This window comes from Podarcis melisellensis (genome assembly GCF_964234715.1).
Source record: "Podarcis melisellensis genome assembly, chromosome: 1".
In the NCBI taxonomy this organism is placed as follows: Eukaryota; Metazoa; Chordata; class Lepidosauria; order Squamata; family Lacertidae; genus Podarcis; species Podarcis melisellensis.
The window spans coordinates 116832364-116853932 of NC_138528.1; the positions used below are offsets into that span (position 1 = coordinate 116832364).

Here is a 21569-nt window from a genome sequence, read left to right on the forward strand (position 1 = left end):
AACAAGCCAGCCAAAACTGACCGGAATTATTTGGCATTATATTTTAAAGGAAACACAGTCACTGTGATGCTTAGCTGTAATTGCAGGCAGAGGTCCTAATCCTGCTAATGTTATCTGAGATAAAAGTGTCACAGAAAAGAATGTTAACACGTCAGTCATAACTAACTTCAAGGATGACCAGCTTTTGCTCAGTCTGAAGGGTTCTCAATTAGTTTATCAATATAAATAAATAGCTTAATAAAAGAAACTATCAGAAAAGAATAGTTCATTGCTAAGACGCAGTACAAGGCAGAGAGCTTTGAAGGTCTGAACACATTCTAACTATAAAACTTGACGCTGTGCAATTGGCAAGGCATAAAAGTTGCTAGAATTCAGAATAACATGGCTTCAGATTAAGCAAAAATAATGTGTTCTAAATATATAAATGTCAGAAAAATTCTTTTAAAGCACACACCCTATTATGTCTGATCACGTTAGTTTGTTAAACTTGATTTGGTTCAGTCGTATTAGAGAACCATTTGAGAACCAAGAGAATATAAGCTCTAATGTACCGTGATAATTATTTCCTGAACCTACCCTATAGTTTTCAAGAGTTTCATATTAGTTCCAGCCTGAACTGAATTTGTTTGGCTGCGCATTTTCAGATTCACATGTTTAATTCTGTATTTCAGATTTACCAATGCCCTGTGAAGCAATCGTTTTCACATAAACACTTTTAAAACAGCTTTGGGACAAACAATGAGAGCCATTTTACACAGCCGGGCAATAAAAACAGCATATTTTAAAAGTTCAACAGGTGATCAGCATCAGTGACAATGTAGTGTTTTACACACACACACACACACACACACACACACACACACAACATAACACCTGTAATTATTTCATGAATAAGAAAAGGACAAAATATACTCACGACACTAAGCCCAGACTCTGTTATCTTTAAGGAATCATCCTTAAGTAAAACCTGCCTGTTGAAATACCTTTCAAAAATATTTGGTTGCACAGAGCTCTTCTGTATACTTCAAAGCAAAGCCTAGAAAACATTCTATTTTACAAACAAGCAAGAGACTCTAGTATCCCCTGTGAACTGGAGCTTCCTGATATCAAAGCTAACGCAACAAAAACTACCTTATATCTATCCTCCTGCAGAGGTTATAAATACCACTCCTGCCCTCCCATGGAAAGAAATCAGTCATTTGGCTTTTATGGGTTCTGTGTTTCTTTTGTTTTCTTACCCATCATTTTAAAAAAAGGAAAAAGTCACTGTGGCCCCATCTAAAAAATATTATGCTTGTCAGTCTCTCTTCCAAGTTTATATCCTCCTTTGTAGAAAAGGCGAGAGACTCACTGAATACCAACCTCCAGCTACAGTAAGAGAAAACAGCAATTGAAAATGGCCCGTTTTTAATGGCGCAACTGGTTCTTTATGACGACTTCCTAGAATTAAAGGCCAGTACGAAAAACGAACCCATTTGAACAGTGCTGTGCATACACGTTTCAGCTATAGCTCTTCTCTCTACGCTGCCTAGAATACCAGAGCTTGCTCAGCATTGGAAACCAAGAAGGAGGAAAACCTTCACCTGCAGTAGCTGAGATCACAAACGGTTTCATGATGTGATGCAAAATCTTGATTTCTCCATTACCATGGAAGGAATTCAACATCACACAGCGCAAGCGTTTTCCCCTTTCCTCCTCCAACATGCTGTTCTGTGGGTTCTTCCTGATTCTCCAGAGAGGGTTTGGGAGAGGCAGGGATGCATAAGGGAAAGGGGGAAGCCCTCTTAACAGAAACCATCGCACTGGCTTCCATTAGTGGGCCAGGTTAGTTGAATACAGCTCTAACAAGATGCCCATGGGAAGCATGCCAGCAGGACCTGAGAGCAACCATTGTGGCTTTCCCCAAAGAATGTTGGGTTTTATAGTTTAGTGAGGCTAAGAATTAGCAGCCCCTCTTCATAGAAGACTACAATTCCCAAAACTCCTTGAGATAAAAGCAGTGGCAGCAGATCCTCTTTTGCCATTTGAGATGAAACTGGAAGGGCCTTGGCCCAGTATACCCGAAGGAGCGTCTCCACCCCCATCATTCTGCCCGGATGCTGAGGTCCAGCGCCGAGGGCCTTCTGGCGGTTCCCTCACTGTGAGAAGCAAAGCTACAGGGAACCAGGCAGAGGGCCTTCTCGGTAGTGGCACCCGTCCTGTGGAACGCCCTCCCATCAGATGTCAAAGAGATAAACAACTACCTGACATTTAGAAGACATCTGAACGCAGCCCTGTTCAGGGAAGTTTTTCATGTGTGACATTTTAATGTATTTTTAATCTTTGTTGGAAGCCACCCAGAGGGGCTGGGGAGACCCAGCCAGATGGGTGGGGTACAAATAATAAATTATTATTATTATAATTCCCTGCTGCTGCCACCTGCCCTGCTGCCTATATCACCAGGGGAGAAGCTGTGCCGGCAGCAGCACATATTTCAGGTGTGATCTCACACACTCCACAAGATCTCACCAGAAATCGGGACCAACGCCGGTTTCTTTTCTCCAATGGTGGCGGAGGTGGCAGGTGCCCATGGGGACACTGCCTCAGGGGCTTCGGCCACCTGAGGCAGTGGGCTCACCTCACCTAATGTCTGGGCCAACCTCGAGCAAAGGGAATAGCTGCTATTTGAGTTTAAAGTCTGTAGATATCTTAAGGAACCTGCTTGCACTGAGCTCTGTGTCCCCTTGATAAGTTCTGTAGCCCAGATGGTGGTTTTAGGGTGTCCTACTGAGGAGACTTTAGAACTCAGGTGTCAGGGAACTGACATCGGAGCCAGAAGTGGAGGCAGGGCTCCCAAGTGATGCTGGAGAAGGGCCAAGCAGGGAGAGAGGGGACTCAGCAGCTGGGGAAGGAAATCAGCGTAACACCAGGGATAAAGGGGGGTGGAAGGGGGAATCGGAGAGAGGACTCCAGGACTCTTCGCTTGAGGCCAGCGGGGAGAGCACAGGTCCTCTACTACCCACACCCACCCTGCGCAGAAGACTTCCACGCAGGGAAAGTAGGCGGAGACTTGGCGTCAAAGAACTTCTTTGCTGGAAGAAGTTCAAGAAACGCCCACTGACGGATTCTGCTAGCGACTGAACAGCCATAAAGTGAAGGGCTGTCCAGCCAGGAAAGGTTTAACCAGGCTACCTAGCCAGGAGTGGCGGCAACTTACGCATGAGCAACCCCATATAACCATTACATCAGGGGTGGATCCAGAGAGTGGCAAACTCTTTCAATATCCAAGGCAGCTGCCACTCTTCCCCCTTAAACCAATCTAGCACCCAGTCTCCAGTTCTTTCAGAGGAGATTAATTTAATGTACCATTCTCAAACCAACCTAGCCAGCATCACATCAGCAATTGTTAAGGTTACAAAGCATGCTATTTTATGAGATGGCACTGCTAAATATAGGGCAGCCCAACCACAGTCATTAGGAACTTTCCTCTTGTTCAAAGATAAGCTGGACATGTTTTTTATATACTGAAGAAGCCCTAGACCAGGGAGATTTCTAAGGTTTAGCATTCTAGGTTTCTTAAAATGGCGTATTTCCCAAAACCGTTTCCCCCAAAACATATTTTGAAAGCCCATAGCACTGCTAGCCTTATAATGAAAAGTAATGTATAGAATCAATAATATATAGCTCTAGAGCAGGTGCCCCCAAACTCGGCCCTCCAGATGTTTTGGGAATACAGTTCCCATCATCCTTGACCACTGGTCCTGTTAGCTAGGGATGATGGGAGTTGTAGTCACAAAACAGCTGGAGGGCCGAGTTTGGGGATGCCTGCTGTAGAGAACTATCCCAGATCACCTCAGCGACACCAACTGATGGGACTGTGTGTCAGCTCACAAAGGAGAAGTTCTGTTCCATCTACATGGGAACAAGGCCAGCCCAAGGCATTTTGCTTCCTGAGGTGAAGGACACAATGGTATCCCTACCATTCCACATACAGAAGCCAATTGGCCTGCCCTTCGATTCTTTCTTCAGCACTGATGAGAGGACAATAACTTCTAACTGCTCCTAAAGCAGCAGGTTTAACAGTAGCACTTGAAGAAGACTTAAGGAGTTGCACCTTAACAGTTACTTTAACAAATATTCCTATTAACTAATATTATGGTTCTATTTTGCCCTAATGGTGGATGACCATTGTTAATATGAATAAAATATGTTGAAAAGGAAACAAATATGCTGCACATATTGGCCTCAACGGATGCAAATCCATCACCTAATTTGAAATTCCAGCACCTTCCATCATGTTTTCCTAGCTGAAAAGTAATCCTCAGAATTCATTAGTGTCATTACGTTAAACAGAAGTGGCAGCCATTAGCTGTCTGTTGGGTTACTAGACTCTAATATTACAGGTTCCTAAACAACAATTTCATTCTGTCACAATTACAGGCAGGCAAAGATGAAGCATTTGTTAAGACGGGAACAAGCAACACAGAGGCCTAATTCACAGGCAAGCGGCTTGCATTCGGATGATAACATTGTTGAGGCAGAGAGAGCTATGTGCACAATGTAAACTGCCATTTTTTTGCAGCCAGCAAATCGGAAGAACGAAAGGGGAACCAGCTGGTGTGAACAAATATTTACGAACGAACAAACGGATAGAAATAGATTTCACAACCGAAGCAGAGGTGGTGGCATATCTTGTCAGAAACAGATCTCCTTCACCAAAGAAAACATGATGGTGGCCAGAACAGATATAGGCCAGTGTTTGCATTTATTTCTTGAACTGGAGAAGGGAGAAACATATTAACCAAGGCAGCAGCTATCAAACTTTCCACCTTCCAGGAACAATGAGTCCACATTGAAAAATCTGGTAAGCTTCCGAAAGTATGTATCTGCATGCAGTGAATGAATGTAAAGGGCTCCATGCTAGTTATCATTTCATCAGATGTGGACATCTCCAGAGAGCAGCTCACTTGGGTAGAGATCTAGGCAAATAGGCTTCCCCTTCATAGTGTGCTTGGACATCAAGGAAACGGACAGGATACTTAATCATGTGGATATAATACATGAAGAGGGCTTTAAAGGAAACGGAATACTCCACCCATCTGACTGGATTGGCCCAGCCACTCTGGGTGGCTTCAAACATATATAAAAACATATTAAAACATTAAGCATTAAGGAACTTCCCTATACAGGGCTGCCTTCAGATGGCTCAGGGATTACATAACTTCATACCCTCCAAAATTTTGCCGATGAAACTAGGGACGTCCTATCATACCCCCTGGGATGCGGGTGGCGCTGTGGGTTAAACCACAGAGCCCAGGGCTTGCCGATCAGAAGGTCCGTGGTTCGAATCCCCACAACGGGGTGAGCTCCCATTGTTCGGTCCCAGCTCCTGCCCACCTAGCAGTTCAAAAGCACATCAAGTGCAAGTAAATGGGTACCGCTCTGGCGGGAAGGTAAATGGCGTTTCCGTGCACTGCTCTGGTTCGCCAGAAGCGGCTTAGTCATGCTGGCCACATGACCCAGACGCTCTCTGCGGACAAACGCCGGCTCCCTCGGCCTATAGAGCGAGATGGGTGTGGAACCCCAGAATCGTCCGTAACTGGACCTAACGGTCAGGGGTACCTTTACCTTTAAACAAGACGTAATAGCAAAGCAAGGCACACCTATAGCGTGCAGCTGCATGTCACAAAATCAGCTGCAACTCAGATGTTAATTTTCCCCTCCATTAAACACTTCAGCAGTCCCACCAAGGATTCTCCTGATAAGAAAGCTGAACCACTCTGTACTCCCCTGAGGCAGATCCCCGTATACTGATGACAGACGGGGATGTGGATGGAATGATTTCCTCCTGTGCATATAAACAATAATAACAAATGTCCATCTCCAGTCTTACAAAGCTCTTTGCCCAATCTTTAAAACCTCATTGGAATTACAGAGACATTAATTGTCAAAGGAGATCTTAAGATTATACCAGTCGCTCACAGAAGGGCGGAACAGCTATATCCTTCTATGTACACCACAGCCTCATCGGAGATGTTGAATCCATTTTAGGGAGAGAACGAGATAAATTCAAAACAACAAGCAATCCAGCAACACAAGAACAGAAACGTTTATTATTATAAGCCACGTCTTTCAAAGGCTTAAAGGTTGTGGCAGTGGGGATGGGAAGGGTAAACAGGCACAGGGGAATTTTGCTGACTGAGGCAATGAACAAGTTACCCCTCCCATTTAATGTACAAAGCTGACTGGACCAGCAGTTGAAAATGGATTCAACACACAGTGGACACTCAGGTTGCGAACGTGATCCGTGCAGGAAGCACATTTGTAACCTGCAGCGTCCGCAACCTGCAGCGCCGCATCTGCGCATGCACGGGTTGCAATTCGGTGCTTCTGTGCATGCGCCAAAACCTAGAAGTAACCCGTTCTGGTACTTCCGGTTTGGCGCAGTGCGCAACCCAAAGCATCTGTAACCCAAGGTATGACTGTATTCCATTACTTCAGAGGGCACAGGGCTTCTTCTTATGTGGCGATCACTCATAGCCGAGTAAGATTGTGTTCCATGAACATTTTTTTAACGGTGAGTCCGTAAGTGACTGTGGAGGCCAATTCTGGATCCACACGTCCTTCCACAATGGCGACATTGGTTTCCGGGCAGGAGCTGATCACGGTGAGGGTTTGCCAAGCGTGCCTTCCTCTTAGCACATTTCTTCCTTTCGTCCCGAGTTTGAGCGTCTTCAAAGCCCATGACACCTTTGGTAAAGGCTGTTCTCCAATTGAAGCACTCACAGACCAGTGTTTCCTAGTTGTCGCTGTTTATATTACATTTTTTAAGATTTGCCTTGAAAGAGTCTTTAAACCTCTTTTGTTAACCACCAGCATTAGGCTTTCCATTTTTAAGTTGGGAATAGAGTAGTTGCTTTGGAAGATGATAATCAGGTATCCAAACAACATGGCCAGTCCAACCAAGTTGATGTTGAAGAATCATTGTTTTGACACTTTGCTTTTTCCAGTACACTGGCATTAGTTCGCCTGTCTTCCCAAGTGATGGGTAAATTTTTTCGGAGACACAGTTGATGGAATCTTTTGAGGGCAAGCTACAAGGCACATATAGCACTGTTCTCCAACACCTCACCACAACTCACTCTTCACACACCTCAACATATGCTGCCAGAGGCAGACGACACACACTGCCCAACAGCAGGGCTGGTCCTGAGGGAAAGGGACCACATTATGAGAATTGAAAAGCAAACCTTTGGGGAAATGGTTAATCCCTTCACCCTACTATAAACAAGCACCTGCCTGAATGACTCACTTTTCTCCCACCACCCTAGCATTTGCCACCTAAGGCAACTGCCTCACTCTGCCCAATGGCAGGGCCTGTCATGAGGGAAAGGAACAGCATTTGTTACAGTGAGCACTGAAAGGCGAGTTTCTTTGGGAAGATGCTTCGTTTCCCCTCCCATTTTCCCTCATACGCAGCCATCTGCCTGAATGGCTCATCTCTTACTTCTCTCTTGTGTAGCTCTGACTCAACACTAAGCCAGTCACACGCTGCAGACAGGTAGACGAGAACAAGCACATCATGAAACCCATTTGTAATAATGATCCAATGATGCGTCTGCTCTTTCACATCTGCTCATCTGTTCCCGCTACCTGCCTGTCTTCAGACTGCTGCATGATATTGCTGTTGTTGAAAAGAAAATGAAGGAAAACGGGGATAGCTTTGCCTGCGGCCATTTTTTTGCTTTCCTTTTGTCTTTCATTACAATTCCATAGGATCCCTGCCATCACCATGTACCCAGGCAGTATTATCTCTAGAGCAGCACTGCCTTTCAGGAAAATCACCCCCCACCCCCATAACAGAGGTGCCTTGAGGACATGTGTCCAAAAGTAGCATGCCATGATAAACAGCTGATTTATTTTTATTTTTTTGCTACCTACTGCTACACTCAGGTTCCACAAAGCAGGATTCAGTGTATTACACAGTATTCAATTATCAAGTGCATAATATACATTCTAGTACACAAGACACATTTATGTATCTATCGATCCACCCCTTAGAACCAGGTATCATAAATTTCTAATCCTTCCTGCTGGAAAGAGAAACACTCGACTATTGGAATGCCACCAAACTGAGCTGCAATAAATCCTCCGGCAGCAAAATTATTTGAGCACCCGCCCCCCAATAGTTTTAACTTGCTGCAGGCACTGAGAAATGTAAGAGGACACAGGTTCAGCTCTGAGGAAAATATAGAGCTTACAAGTGAGTAAATTCTTAGCCAGTTATCCAAGCTTATGGGAATAAACTTCATTGGGGTGGGGAAGCTTAGGGTCAGAGGCCAAATGCAACCTCCCAGTTCTCTCTGTCTGGTTCCAGTGTGGTGTAGTGGTTAAGAGCGGTAGACTCGTAATCTGGGAAATCGGGTTCGCGTCTCCGCTCCTCCACATGCAGCTGCTGGGTGACCTTGGGCCAGTCACACTTCTCTGAAGTCTCTCAGCCTCACTCACCTCACAGAGTGTTTGTTGTGGGGGAGGAAGGGAAAGGAGAATGTTAGCCGCTTTGAGACTCCTTCGGGTTGTGATAAAGCAGGATATAAAATCCAAATTCTTCTTCTTCTTCTTCTTCTTCTTCTTCTTCTTCTTCTTCTTCTTCTTCTTCTTCTTCTTCTTCTTCTTCTTCTTCTTCCTGGGACTCGTCCATGGTCATCCCTCATTCCCAGGCCACATCCCCTCTCCACAAGTGACACTCTCCACAAGTGACATTGGTTCTGCTCTGAGCCCCCCTCGAGTTCTTTTGCCCAGGTGGAATGTGTTCTTAGAATCATAGAATCATAGAGTTGGAAGAGACCACAAGGGCCATTGAGTCCAACCCCCTGCCAAGCAGGAAACACCATCAGAGCACTCCTGACATATGGTTGTCAAGCCTCTGCTTAAAGACCTCCAAGGAAGGAGACTCCACCACACTCCTTGGCAGCAAATTCCACTGTCAAACAGCTCTTACTGTCGGGAAGTTCTTCCTAATGTTGGACTATGATAATTCCTCTCGTCAGGATGGAGGATGGAAGGATTTGGGGGTGGTAGAAGCCGTTTTTGGATGGCTGGGATGTAGCCTGTTATCCTAAGCTAAGAATCCCATTCATTGCTTCAACCACTTTTCAGTCTGCAGTCAGCAGACCACTTTTCAGTCTGCAGTCAGCAGACCACATGACCCGCAGACATGGGGAGTCTGTGGGTAATATATATAGGTTAGCCCCTAGTGGAATATCTTGACTCCAAATAACAGCTCAGGAGATGGACATATCTTGCTAAAGGGCAATGGGGCTCAACCACAGTGCTGGGATTTCTCCTCCTCCTCCTCCTCCTCCTCCTCCTCCTCCTCCTCCTTCTCCTCCTCCTCCTCCTTCTTCTTCTTCTTTGTCCTGCAAACTGATCTGAATGAGCACTCTGGTTTTTCATAACCAGACACTCTCCATCCAGCAAGCAAACATTTTTCAAAAAAGAAAAAAAAAGGTTCAGAAAATGACCAGGCAAGGAGCAGAAGAAGGTGGCACTTTACTGCTTTTTAAGGCATGGCGAAGGCATAACAAAAATGTGTCCACCAGTAAAACGAAAATCAGATAGGGGGGGACTTGGGGAAGCTCACCTAACAATGTTTAGAAAAAATAAGGATAAGACAAGAATCTGTTTCTATTGTTTGTTTTACTGTTAGTGCTGTTTATTTGTGTTATAAAATGAATACAGTGGTACCTCAGGTTACATACTCTTCAGGTTACAGACTCCGCTAACCCAGAAATAGTGCTTCAGGTTAAGAACTTTGCTTCAGGATGAGAACAGAAATCGTACTCTGGTGGCGCGGCAGCAGCAGGAGGCCCCATTAGCTAAAGTGGTATCTCAGGTTAAGAACAGTTTCAGGTGACGTACGGACGTCTGGAATGAATTAAGTACTTAACCCGAGGTACCGCTGTAAAAAAAAATGGGGGGGGGGAGAATGTGTCCGCCAATCAAAATTTTAAATTAAACTTACTAGTATAGAAAGTTCACAAAATGCCCTGGGCACAAAAGTAGAAGGTAGCATTATGTGAATGGTATGTGGTATCTGTCAGTAGTGACATCACAAGCATTGCCCAATAGGTGCAGTCATACACTTTACTATAGCAATAAAAGCAAGTAGCTGGGGGCAAGTCTTATAATGACTTGCTGACAAAATATGAGGCTTTGGGTGATGAAAAAATGCAATAACGCACAGCAGAAGGGCTACTTTATGACAGAATGCCTGCTTAGCTATTGAATAAAACACCAACAATGATATTGTACTATAGAAACTCTTTTGGAAAAGCCCTTGGTTCAGATTCCACAATGGGTGGCCTCAAATATGTATCTAATCCACTTGTAATTCAGTTGCAAGGATAGATGTGAACAGACACTGAAAAGCTGTATAAGAATGCTTGTAGTAGCAGCAGTCGTTAAAATTTAGGTTAAATATGTATCAAACATATGTTTTGAATAGTTGCAGCCTTTGTTTTTCAACCTGCCCATGAAATATGTCATAGTCATAATCAGGAGGGTTTCGAGTCAATGTGAGATACCCTTTCCAGAGGTTGAATGATAATAAATTAGGATGCGCCTTCTTAATCTACTCCTCCACAGTAACACTTGATCAGGAAATGACCAATTCCAGTTACTTAAGCCTTTTATCTGTTCAGTTCTTCAAAGGGAGCAAACTTTTAAAAAGAATTTTGAACTTCAAAGGGATTGATGGCTAATTGCACGGCTCTGTTCTGCAAGGCTTCAGGGAGGCTTTCTTGAAAGTTTTGTTGTTTTGCAGAGAAACCAAGACAGAATTTGAGGTGTAGCTTAAGCAAACTAATGAAATAAGTGAGAACTTGCTTTTGTCTGAGATTATCTGGATGAATTTTATTTTTGTAATTTAGATAAATAAATAAAGTTGGAGCCTCTAAAACCTTCTTGCCTAAGGTAACACAATCAGATGTTTTCTATGTCACCCTAAACCATGGTTTGGTAGGATTTTCATGAGCAGGAACAAACTGCGGCAAGAGTTGGACTCATTATTCCTCTCCTCTTCTTGCATCACTGGGTGAAAGATTTTGGCAGCTTCCCCCCTTACTTTCTTTGACTCTCATTTTATTGTGCCATCCAGATGTGAGATCCTGGTTTATAAAACAACATGCGGGCAGATTCAGAACAAGCCGGCTTAAAGCTGTCATTTCCGAAGCTGCTTTGGTAACCTAACCAGGGTTTGTTATAAACCACAGTTCCTGGTTTGTCACAACATGACAATCAAGGGAAAACAAATAAAAGCTTTCCTTTTTCTACCCTGCAGCTGTTTGGAAGGCGGTGTTGTAAACAAAAATTGCCCTTTTCCCTTATGGGGTATCCAAGAGCCATATAGAGCCCTTACATTGGTTCCCTAGTGGTATGAGAAGATAACAGAGGCCATATTGAGAATATTGAGAAGCAAAGCAGCTAGTAAGCTTGATTTTTATTGAACTGTTGAAACAGGGTGCTCCCCTCACCCGCAGGAGAGGAGGAGGAACCCAGAAAAGTGGCGAGCACCCCCAGAAACATCATACATACATCACAGAAGGGGTGTAACCTAAGACCACCCCCCAGAATGACCACATAACCATGAATGTACAGCTAAATGGAAGTAAATGTATCACGCTGTGGTTGCAAACTCCTTGCCGTCTCAGAAACTCAACCCCCAAGCCTTTAATAGCTGAGTGATGAACATTAATTCAGTGGCGTTCTTCTCCACACTGAGAAAAGGTAAATTTCTGCTTATTGTAAAAAAAAAAAATGTAAAGATCGGCAGCTGGCAGGCTGGAGGCTCAATCTTGCCTCCAGAGACTTCTTGTCTGGCCCCTGCTGTAGCACCCCAATCAAATCCTTGCCACCCCATTAGGCATGTCAGACATGCCCCTGTTCCCACTTTCCCCCAGTGTGTCCATGGCTACAGTTTTAAAATAATTGCTGACCAGGACTGTGTTCTCTAACTAAATATATAAAGAATCTACTGAACAACACCAATGTGTCAACAATAACAAGGCAATTCTGCACAAGCTAAAGAAAACTGGCATATGGAGCAGAGCACTTGCTCTGAACGAGACCCTAAAAGGATATGGTGATGGCAGCTAGAGGGGGAGAATGGCTGTATTAGCGCTGAATTCAGAAATGCACTTGTCTGAAGATGCACGCTCCCTTCTATGTAGCTACATAGGTCTGGACCACAACTTGAACCAGATAAGCTTGTTATGCAAATTATAGTCAACATCAGGGAGGAGGTAGATAATGGAATTACTGAAAATTCAACCACTCATCACAAGGGTGACGGGAACATCAGGCATGGCCCTAACATTTGGATAAAAGGAACAATGGACTTGTTACAATCATTTCTTTTAATTTATCAAAATGGAACTGTCACAAGCCAGGCACTGACAAATGCATAACTAATGCATATAAATGAGTCCTTTATCACTAATGGCCAAAGAGTTCGATGCTGTATAGCTTGATGCTTTTTAAAAAAAGAAAAAGAAAAGAAAACTTTTTAAGTGGGAATCAAACCCTCCGTATGGAATGACTCATAACTCGAATGGCAGTGGTCACCATATATTAAAAGCTACTGTGGGACTTTGGGACAGCAAGGGAGTCAAAGGTGTGCTAAAGGAGAAAAAGGAGAGGGGGAAAAAAAGCAAAACTGAATGGATTCTTTGCATCTGTCTTTACTGGAGGAGATGTAGGGGAGATCTTGGTGCTTCAACTAACTTTCTCAAGAAGGGAATCTGAAGAACCGAGGCAAAGAGTGGTGATACGTGAGGAAGAGATTCTTGGGGTTATGAACCAACCAAAACCAAACAAACCATCAAGTCAGGGGGGTACAAAGCAGCAGCTGCCACCAGAGCACTCGGGGAGTGTGGAATGAGAAGTGCATAACAGCCATGTGCGCTTCAATCCCAGGCGAGGCTGGGATCAAGGGTGCATGGCTGTTGCGTGCTTCTCAAATGGCCTCATTGAGTGGCTCTACTCATTGAGTGGTCAGCAAACTTTTTCAGCAGGGGGCTGGTCCACTGTCCCTCAGACCTTGTGGGGGGGGGCTGGACTATATATATATATATTGGGGGGGGGGATGAATGAATTCCTATGCCCCACAAATAACCCAGAGATGCATTTGAAATAAAAGGACACATTCTACTCATGTAAAAACACGCTGATTCCTGGACCATCCGCGGGCCGAATTGTGAAGGCGATTGGGCCGGATCCGGCCCCGGGCCTTAGTTTGCCTACCCATGCTCTAGAAGGAGTGTTGTTTTTTTAACAATTTCAACATAACAAAATATCAAAACATATCATCTTCATTATTTCCCCCATCTCCCCAAAGAACCCTCCCCCTCAAGAATTCCCTCAGCTCCTCTCTCTGATTTCTCAACACATATTGTTCTCTGAATACTGTAAAATAGTACAAATCCTTATATTATCTATCTACTGTATTAACCATAAATAAATTTGTGTATGTTTATTCAAATCCTGCCAAGGAGTCCAGTTCATTTTGTTGTCTTTTTAGATCCTTTGTAAAAAGTTCCCATTCTTCTTTGAAGTCACAGTTGTCCTCTACAAGGAGTGTTTCTAAGGCGGGGTGCGAAGGGTGAATGGAGGGCCTTTGCTGCCAAAACAACACCAACCGCTGAAGCAACCCCTCACAAAGTGGCGTAGGGCTGGCTCAGGGAGGGCAGCATGAGTAGTCACCCTAGAAGCCCCCCCCCCCATGCTACAGTCCCGGTACAAAGCCTGACCTACATAATTCATGTATTTGAAGACATTTCAGGGAACACAGAGAACCAGTGTACAGTGGAACCTCGGAAGTCGAATGTAATCTGTTCCGGAAGGACGTTCGACTTCTGAAACCTTCAAATTCTGAGGCACGGCTTCCGATTTGCTGACAGCTAGGCTTTTTGCAGATCGGAAGCTGCATCGGACATTCGGGTCCCAAGGAATGCTAAAAAAAACCCAGAACACTTACTTCAAGGTTTTCGACGTCCGGGAACTGAAACGTTCAGGGACGGAGTGGTTCAAGAAGAAGAAGAAGAAAAGTTTGGATTTGATTTCCCGCTTTATCACTACCCGAAGGAGTCTCAAAGCGGCTAACATTCTCCTTTCCCTTCCTCCCCCAGAACAAACACTCTGTGAGGTGAGTGGGGCTGAGAGACTTCAGAGAAGTGTGACTGGCCCAAGATCACCCAGCAGCTGCATGTGGAGGAGCGGAGAAGCGAACCCGGTTCACCAGATTACGAGTCTACTGCTCTTAACCACTACACCACACTGGCTCTCAGAACCAGTGGTTCCACTGTAATGTGATACAACGAAGTTGTGTGGGGTCTTTTGTGGCGCTGGCTTTATGCTCGACTTTACGCTGCATCAGTCTTGGGAGACTGAGCTGCAACGGTCTATTGAACTATTCTTCTCCTAAGGCCTTATGCTCCTGGTTCACAGACTGAGCAAGAAAGAATCAGGAAGAGGTATATTAAGGATAAGAACAACAACAGGAGGGTATTCAGACCTATACCTATCAATGGCCAGGAAACTAATTTCAAATGCAGATCACACCATGACCTCTGCGAAACTGTAAAGTTTTCAGCGAGACAAAAGTTGAGAAGGAATTATGCAATGTAAACAAAAGCTAAAAAGAGCTCTTGTTTGCAGGAAGGAAATTTCATTGCCAAAGGTTTGCCGCATATCATTTTGCAATAACGGCACACAAGGTTAAGCTGCTTAAAATGGAAAAGGGTTGTACTCACTGGGAAATGAAGTGGTTGAATCCTCTGGACCAATTTTCTGGCTGAAACAAAGTAGGAGGAGGGTTCCTGGAAAATACAAATGTTTTATAAGAACAAAACTAGATCAAATGAATTTTCCTACAGCATCTGGGGTTTGACCTGCTGTTTAAAAGTAGGGGGAACAAATAAATTATTCCATCCTTTTGCCACTACTTAAGAAGGTGCAGGGACACATGCCTTGTCTTTCTAAAGTGAACAAGTTTACTTGTTCAGTGGTACCTTGGTTGTCAAACTTAATATGTTCCAGGAGTCCGTTCGACTCCCAGAACCATTCAAAAAGCAAGGTGTGGCTTCTGTTTGGCTGCAGGAACTTCCTGCATTCAATCGGACACCACGTTGGAAGTTCGGTTTCGAAAGAACGTTCGCAAACCGGAACACTTACTTCTGGGTTTGTGGTGTTTGGAAGTTGATTCGTTCGGGAGCCAAGGCATTCGACAACCAAGGTACCACTGTAAATGTAAACTGGATGAATGATTGCAGTGAAGCATTGGAGTCAAAGATTCCCTTGGTCTGGCAAAGGATGCTTTTCAGGAGAAGACCTCCTTCCATGAGAGGAAGGCTCTTTTCATGGAAGCACAGGAACCTTGGGCTCCTCAACAACCCTATGCAAAGTGGAAAGCAGCACACCTTACAGCAAACATACCCAAAAGCAAGTGACACAGCAACAGTAGGTGGTTAACAGACCATATAACACTGGTCCTGAAAGACCTACTTTGGCTCCCAGTACGTTTCCGAGCACAATTCAAAGTGTTGGTGCTGACCTTGAAAGCCCTAAATGGCCTCGGCCCAGTATACCTGAAGGAGCGTCTCCACCCCCATCGTTCAGCCCAGACACTGAGATCCAGCGCCGAGGGCCTTCTGGCGGTTCCCTCATTGTGAGTAGTGAGGTTATAGAGAATCAGGCAGAGGGCCTTCTCGGTAGTGGCACCCGCCCTGTGAAATGCCCTCCCTTCAGGAAATAAACAACTACCTGACTTTTAGAAGCAGCCCTGTTTAGGGAAGTTTTTAATGTTTGAAGTTTTATTCTGTTTTTAATGTTCTGTTGAAAGCTGCCCGGAGTGGCTGGGGAAGCCCAGCCAGATGGGCGGGGTAGAAATAAATACTAATAATAATAATAATAATAATAATCACAACTTCAGTGTCCCTGCTTGCAAGAACAGGACTGCTGATAAATATACCCCCCCCCATTCAGTTCAGAGCAATAAATAGCAAAGTTTGAAGGCAAAATGAGAGAGCAAGAATCAAAAAGGCAGCATAAACTGGAGCAAAGTTAACGAGCAAATGGGAGTTGGGTTTTACCATTTCTACACATCCCATGCACACACGCACACACAATCAAAACAAATCAAGCCACAGTAAAGACATAATGGCTCCGTAATAAATGGCCCATTTTCATTCATCTGTATCTATTCAAAACCATTTCAGCTATCCTATTTCATTGCAGTTTGTCATGTTATCTGAGCTGAATGTGTTATTACTTTTCTCCTTTGGTATAACGCCAGCACAAAATGAGAAGGGAAAATCCAAAATACTTGCAGGATATGCATCATTTATCACATTTACTATTAGGGAAGTAATGTGATGGGTTATATTCAGTGACATTAATGCCTACTCCCATGTTCCATTAAATGCACTCCTACCACCAGCACCTGCATCACAGAACCAGCAGCAGTGCATACAAATCTCATCAGCAGAGGTTAATTCAGAAAACAGTGAACACAGGAAAACATCTACCTGCAATTTCTGTTTTAAAAAATCCACGTCGAGGTTAGCAGATTACTATTAAACAAGCAGGTGCTGATGAGGTCATGAATACACTGTACATTTAAAGCACATGACTTCCTCCAAAGACTCCTGGGAATTTCCCATACTACCTGATACCATTGGTCCATGCTTACTCCTGACAGGTCTCTCCAGCGTCTGGTTATGATGATTCTGGCTGCTGAGAGCAGGTGGGTTATAAGCTCCTTGTGATGTGAGTGGGCATTATTGTCTTGGAAGGTAGAGACTCTCTGTTAACTCTACCAATCTCTAAGGCAGGCATCCCCAACCTGCGGCCCTCCAGATGTTCTGGCCTACAACTCCCATGATCCCTAGCTAACAGGACCAGTGGTCAGGGATGATGGGGATTGTAGTCCAAAACATCTGGAGGGCCAAAGCTTGGGGGTGCCTGCTCTGAGGCAAAACCACCATATGAGATCCACCCACCAAGCAAAAGGAAGGAAGGAAGGAAGGAAGGAAGGAAGGAAGGAAGGAAGGAAGGAAGGAAGGAAGGAAGGAAGGAAGGAAGGAAGGAAATGTAGCATATGAGACCAACAAAGCCTACCTTTTCCTTTTCTCTACAGTGGTCTGGGACCCTTTGTTATGCCCCTCTGGATGTTTAGTGAACTGGAAACGTTTTAATCTATTGAGTTTTATGTGTTCTCTGTCATTGAACCTGCCGCCAATGTCACAGCTGGTAAAACCAAATGGGTCATTTTTTATTTTATTTTTTAGCCATGAAGGCGAGCGCCATGGTTCAGTGGACACCATTTGTTCTTTCTTTTAAGCTGTGCACCTAATTACAGATCACAGCTAATAGATTTACAATGGGCAACAAAGGAAGAGGGAGGGAGTCGCTGCATTGATCTTGAATACTTCTCTGAGAGTGAGCTTTTGCGCGGAGAGGGGTGTGGGGGAAATGGGACAAAGCTGGAGGGGGAAAATATTTGATAGGCAAAAAACATGCACTGTTTATTTCCTCAATCAATACAGCAATATATTTTTCCAAGAAAACAACCACCAGGCATGCAGAGGTATATTACTGGAGGCAGCTGCATTGTTTTCAATGGGAGAATTAGTACCTGAGCATCAGGCCCAGGAGCTGACTCAGGCAGACAGAAGAGCCAGGTAGACGCATGTTGTGAATTCACTTTGAGGAGTATGGAATGTTGTGGTCAGAGATATGGCCATATGTCAGCAGTTGAAGGTTTTTTTTAAAAAAATAAAAAATTATTGGGGTTTTTAATAAAAGAAATACAAAAATAATAAACAGCATTGCTTTGTTTTAACAAAATTTCATAACTTCTATAGACTTCCTCACGTCTCCCGCTCCCACTTACATCGTTAATAATTTTTTTCAAGCAAATTATCATCTTATTTGCAATTTTGTAACCACTCATTTAAATATAATATAACAGTTCTCCAACAAATTTTGTTTCTCTTAATCTCACATATCATCAAATTCCGATCCAGTTTAGTGATGGCCAATTATTTGTAACCAAGCATCCTTTTTAACATTCCACTAAATCACAATGTTTCTGTAGATAAATCTTAAATTTCTTCCAATCTTCTTCGATCCTTTCTTCTCCCAGGTCTCGAATTCTGCCAGTCATCTCCGCCAGTTGCATATAGTCCATCAGTTGCATCTGCCATTCTTCCAGTGTGGGTAGATCTTGAGTTTTCCAGTTCTTAGCGACAAGTATCCTTGCTGCTGTTGTTGCATACATAAAGAATGTTCTGTCCTTCTTTAACACCTTCTGGCCGACAATACCCAGAAGGAAGGCCTCTGGTTTCTTAGTGAAGGTATACTTAAATACCTTTTTCAACTCATTATATATCATTTCCCAGAAGGCCTTCACTTTAGGGCAGGTCCACCAGAGGTGAAAAAATGTTCCTTCATTTTCTTTACATTTCCAGCATTTATTATCAGACAAATGGTATATTTTGGCAAGTTTAACTGGGGTCATGTACCATCTGTATATCATTTTCATTACATTTTCCTTCAAAGCATTACATGCAGTAAAGTTCAGCCCAGTGGTCCACAACCTTTCCCAGTCTTCAAACATAATGTTATGCCCAATATCCTGTGCCCATTTTATCATAGCCGATTTAACCATTTCGTCTTGTGTATTCATGCTGACATGTGACATGAACTGCTGACAAGACACAACACATGTCAGCAGTTGAAGGTTAAGGGACCCCTGAGCATTAGGTCTGGTCGTGACCGACTCTGGGGTTGCGGTGCTCATCTCGCTTTATTGCGAGCCGGCGTACAGCTTCCGGGTCATGTGGCCAGCATGACTAAGCTGCTTCTGGAGAACCAGAGCAGCGCATGGAAACACTGTTTACCTTCTTGCCTAGCGGTACCTATTTATCTACTTGCACTTTGACGTGCTTTCAAACTGCTAGGTTGGCAGGAGCAGGGACTGAACAATGGGAGCTCTCCCCGTCGCAGGGATTCGAACCACCGACCTTCTGATCGGCAAGTCCTAGGCTCTGTGGTTTAACCCACAGCGCCACCCACATCCCTATATCAGCAGTTACTGGGTCTTAAAATACATCCCACTTGAACTTAAAGCTAGTGTACTAAATGAGCACCTTTTTAAAAAAATGGTGTGTGGGGGGGGGAGAGACTAATCATGTGTAATAACGAGACTTTACTACACACCTAATTGCTTGCATTAAGAAATGTAAATTCCTTAAATGGAATTTCATACTCCATATGTTCCCAGATAAAGCATACTGATGCAGAATAGTTAGTTGTTAATCTAAGGGGTCGTGAACATGTTTCATTTTTTAAATCTCATTGGTGGCTGCTGGCCAAGAGGCAAATGTTGAAATTACCTGTCTTCGTTAACTAAGTTTGTTATCCCTCTTTTTTTTTTAGAGGGGGACATCCTCTTCAGTATCTTTTCCATTTCCCCGTACCTTTTGGCCTTTTGGCACTGGCGAAACGTTCTTGGGAAAGCTTTCGTAGGAGATTTCTAGCGCGATTGTAAGGGCATGAAAAAGCGAGCCGGATTTGGAATAGGAGCAAAAGCAGAAAGACGTTATGGATAACTATTTAGGATGTAAATAGGATGTATCCTATGTCCTTTTAAAATGAGGTCCAGCACCAAGGGCCTTCTGGCGGTTCCCTCACTGTGAGAAGTAAAGTTACAGGGAACCAAGCAGAGGCCTTCTCGGAAGTGGCGCCCGCCCTGTGGAACGCCCTCCCATCAGATGTCAAGGAAATAAACAACTAACCAACTTTAAGAAGACACCTGAAGGCAATCCTGTTTAGGAAAGTTTTTAATGTTTGAAGTTTTATTCAGTTTTTAGTGTTCTGTTTGGAGCCGCCAAGAGTGGCTAGGGAAACCCAGCCAGATGGGCGGGGTATAAATATTATTATTAATATTAGGGTTATTGTTTTTTATCCTGATTATATATTTTATGGTTTTGTGTTCTGGTTTTGTTGTGCCTTGAGACCTCCGGGTATAGGGCGGTATATAAATTCAATAAATAATTATAATAATAACTAAAAAGCTGTCTCTAAACAGCAGGCAGGACTAAGCGAAATTCTGCCAACCAAACACACTGGGTAAGGGATTAAAGATCAAACAGGTGTAGTTCTCAGGTACAGAAATACCTGTGAATGGCTTATAATGCCCCAGTCCCATGTCTAACATAAGCTTCATGACCATCACCATTTTATCTGCAAGCCATTTTCCCATAGTTAAAAAAGTGATCAGGGTGGCTTGCAACATGAAAATACAGTGGTACCTCAGGTTACATACGCTTCAGGTTACATACGCTTCAGGTTACAGACTCCGCTAACCCAGAAATAGTGCTTCAGGTTAAGAACTTTGCTTCAGGTTGAAAACAGAAATTGTGCTCCGGCGGCACGGCGGCAGTAGGAGGCCCCATTAGCTAAAGTGGTGCTTCAGGTTAAGAACAGTTTCAGGTTAAGTACGGACCTCCGGAACGAATTAAGTACTTAACCCGAGGTACCACTGTATTTCCATAATACAGGCAATGACTGATTAACATGCATCCGAAAGTCATGTATTCACGCACATGTCCACAGTGGTAAACACAGAAGTGGCTGAAAATGTCACAAAACACATCACTAAAGGTGCACAACAGGGGTGGAGGGAATGTATGAGAACCACATCTTTCCAATGAACTGAACGGGGAAGCCAAGCGGGGCTCCGTGTATGAACTGAAATTCCCACATTCACAAAGAAGCAAAGGATTTGGAAGGCTTTTTGTGCCTCCTTCTCAGATGTACATTTTCACACTTCATTGTGTCCCCTGAGTGTTTTGGGCCAGCCTGGTATTAAACTGTCACAATCAATGGAGCTTCCCCAAACCCCTTGAGAGACATTTCCATAGTCTTTACAGGTCACACCACTGGGAAATCGTTATTTGCTTCATTTCATCCAATAATTTGTGGTTATACACACACAACCCAAAAAGGCTCCCTTGGCCTCAGACAGCAAATACGCAAGGGTGAAACCGATGACACGCTTTGCACCAATCTCTTTGCAATAAAAAGCAGAGGCTCTTCCAGTTGCCAAGACTAGAAGACTTTCAATCATCAGTGTCGCCTACAGATGTTTCAAGTAAATCATATGCCGTTATTTTCTCCTGGTGAGATGGGTAAATGAAAAGAAAAATGGTTGACCTTCCAAAAGTGGAAGTCAGGTGTGTCTTTTTTAAAAGTTATTTTTATTGTCAATTAGCAGATTTTTCATTCACAACAGAAAGCGGCATTCTACTTATCTGCTTCTGTACAGGAAATGAAAGCCTCTGAGGATACAGAAATTTATTAGATTTATTTTAGGTTAAGTGGGTGGTTTATGCATGGATAACACTGGTTTTACAAATGCATATTTGAATTCTTTTATACATTGAATGCGTATGTGGTTACATTCACATAATTATAAAACATATTTGTTATCCCAGGGGGCTCCTTCTTGTTCTTATTATTCATACTCC

The 21569-nt window shown here is 43.7% G+C and overlaps 1 protein-coding gene across 1 annotated transcript in view; it reads right to left on the reverse strand.

The window, feature by feature from the left end:
- The window catches only part of MYO3B (myosin IIIB), a 288566-nt gene that overhangs the window by 185616 nt on the left and 81381 nt on the right, over positions 1-21569 (reverse strand). Inside the window, exon 9 of the mRNA XM_081899516.1 lies at positions 14790-14855. Within this exon, the coding sequence (XP_081755642.1) occupies positions 14790-14855 (66 nt within the window). The remainder of the gene's footprint in view (positions 1-14789; positions 14856-21569) is intronic.